Source organism: Myotis lucifugus, unplaced genomic scaffold, assembly GCF_000147115.1.
Source record: "Myotis lucifugus unplaced genomic scaffold, Myoluc2.0 scaffold_540, whole genome shotgun sequence".
Taxonomy (NCBI): Eukaryota; Metazoa; Chordata; class Mammalia; order Chiroptera; family Vespertilionidae; genus Myotis; species Myotis lucifugus.
In genome coordinates, this window is record NW_005871588.1 from 472,502 (window position 1) to 474,971 (window position 2,470).

General features: G+C 67.9%; 1 protein-coding gene across 1 annotated transcript in view; it reads right to left on the minus strand.

The window, feature by feature from the left end:
* MFSD10 (major facilitator superfamily domain containing 10) overlaps nucleotides 1–1,756 on the minus strand; it is a 3,714-nt gene extending 1,958 nt beyond the window's left edge. Inside the window, 9 exon segments of the mRNA XM_014446468.2 lie at nucleotides 4–61; nucleotides 63–131; nucleotides 134–166; nucleotides 168–209; nucleotides 211–228; nucleotides 444–547; nucleotides 790–886; nucleotides 972–1,228; nucleotides 1,641–1,756. Of these exon segments, the coding sequence (XP_014301954.1) occupies nucleotides 4–61; nucleotides 63–131; nucleotides 134–166; nucleotides 168–209; nucleotides 211–228; nucleotides 444–547; nucleotides 790–886; nucleotides 972–1,145 (595 nt within the window). The 5' untranslated portion in view covers nucleotides 1,146–1,228; nucleotides 1,641–1,756.
* Between the last annotated feature and the right edge of the window lie 714 nt (nucleotides 1,757–2,470).

Sequence of the window (2,470 nt, forward strand, 5' to 3'; positions counted from 1 at the left end):
ATTCAAGTGGGTGACCAAACCCGAGGATGTCTTGTAGGCTCTCAACACCCCATCCGCGAGCACCATCATGCTTTAATTTGGGCGGAGGGAGAGCCCAGGTCAGCAAGGATGGCTGTGGAGAGATTTGACGTTGCCCTTTGCTGATGCCACTGATCACTGTAGAGGACCAGGAAGGCGTGAAAGCTCTCCGAGGCAGTCCACACAGCGTAAAGAGGTGGCCTGACCTGCCTGCTTCGGAGCAGGAGCCATGGGTAGGCGCGGTCATTTCAGGCCTGGAGTGGCTGACTGGGGCCACCAGCACCCCTGGGTCCCTGCCTTGTCTGCAGCACCCAAGGGTCCTTGTGTCCCCAAGGTCCGCTGGGTGGCATAAACGGTTTTGGGCCAGCCTGGCTTAGACACAGGAGCTGCTGGCCCTTCAGGTACCACCCCAGGGGCACCCGTACCAGGGACAGCAGCATCACGGGGCGCCTCCCCAGGCAGTCGGAGACGGCCCCCGTGAGCGGTGCCCAGAGGAACTGCAGGGCTGAGAAGATTGAGCCAATCAGACCTGAAGGAGACAGAAGTCAGGGTCACACCTCAGTCTCTGTCCCAAGGGTCTGCTCACCTGGCCCGGCACTCCCAGGCCATGGACCTCAAAGCCAAGGTGGCTATGACAGAGTGGACACAGGGAGCAGATGGGGCCCAGGAGTAAGGAGGACCTGGATGATGGGAGGTCGGGGAGGGAAGACGGGGGTGGGGGGGGCAGGAAGATAGGACCAGGGGCTCCCAGCATGGGGCTCAGGGCCACACCTCCGAACAGGACGCTGTTGTATCTCTTCTCTGCAGGCACACCGATGGCTGCAGCAAACCAGTCCACCCCTCGCTGCCAGGAGCCATAGAGAGGGTCCTGGGGGACAGGAAGCATGAGAGCCGGGTGAGTGGGCACCCACCTGGGGGTCAGGCTTGGGGGTGGAGGGGTGAGGAGGGCTCACATGTGCACGGCCGTGGCTCTCCAGCAGCCCGGGCAGCAGGGGCAGCAGCAGAGTGAAGGCCAGGAGGTCCAGCAGGAGGCCCAGGAAGACCACAGTGACCACGCGGGTCTCGGACGCCGGCTGCTGGCGGATGGGTGGGTGCGGAGTGCAGCTCCCACCAGCTCCCCAGCCCATGATGGGGGCGCTCCGATCCTTCCTGGCCGGTGGGGGAGGGGGGCGGGTCTGCACAGCACCTCTGGTTACGGCAGCCCAGACGCCTACCCTACCGAGGGGGAAACTGAGTCCTCCTGCTCCTGTCAGGCCCCCAACACCCTAGTGAGCACCCTAAAGGGAGTGCCTGCCCACCCTGCTGGGGGGCGCCCATCACCACAGACGGGGTCCCTGGTGCGCCCTCCCCAGACCCCGGGATGCAGCAAACTCGGCAGCGGAGGTTGCGCAAGGAAACCGCAGCCACCGAGGCCAACCGTCCCAAGGGGCCGGGGTGGGGGCATCGCGGGCCCGGGCGGCACCCCGTCCCACGCAGCCGCCCCCGCGTCCTCGTGTGGAGCAGGAAGGGAAACTGAGGCCCGGAGGAGGGCGGGACCTCTGTGGCCCCGGGCGGACTCGGGGAGGGGTCCCTGCGCCCGGAGAACACAGCCCCCGCCCGCACCGACCCCGCCCCGGGCTCACCTCCTGGGGCTCCGGGGACCCCGCCGGCACCTGCCGCGGCCGCGCGCCGGGAACGAGCAGACGAACCGACGGACCGCTGGCCAGAGGGATGCGGAAAGGACCGCCAGGCACGCTGCTGGGGCGGGGCGGGCGCGGGCCCCGCCCACTAGACACGCCCCGGAAGTGACGGGCCGCCGCTCTTCTCCTTCCGGCGGCGCGGTCCGGGCGGCAGTCGGTCTCTAACTCCGAGTGGCCTCCGCCCGCCTCCCGCGTTCCGGCTGCTGGCGGTCCGGGCGCTCCGCTGCGGGCGGCGACCCCTGACCCCTGGCCCCGCCGGCGCCGACTCCGGCCGCGGGGCTCTCCCCGCAGGGCCCACGCTGGTCGCGGCCCGAGTCCTTGCCCGGCGCTGGCTGGCGGGGCTGGTTCCCAGCCGCGCGCCGCCAGCCACGGTCCCATCTGCCCCCACCCGCTGCCCGAGGGCGACCCTCTCCCCTCAAGGCCGGGGCTCTGGGTCCTTGGCCTGCGGGGCCGTCTCCACGGACATCGCCAGGACCCTGGGTGTGACCGCCTGGTTCTAGGTGGAACAGTACCTCCTGCACCGTGCGCGGAGATGTCATTTATGAGCGCCACCAGGAGAGGAGGAAAGGGACACGCACATCTACGGCGGGGTACCGACCTCCTCCCTGCTCCCGTTGAAGGCGGGACCCGAGCCTCACCAGCAGAGATGGGAGTGCATAGTCCTTTTGTGATTGCTGCTTCGTTGAATGGACGCCCCCTGACCGGGGGAAGTCAGAAGTCACTTGGGCCCAGACGAAACTCACAGCCAAGAAAATAAAGCTTGATTTTAAATC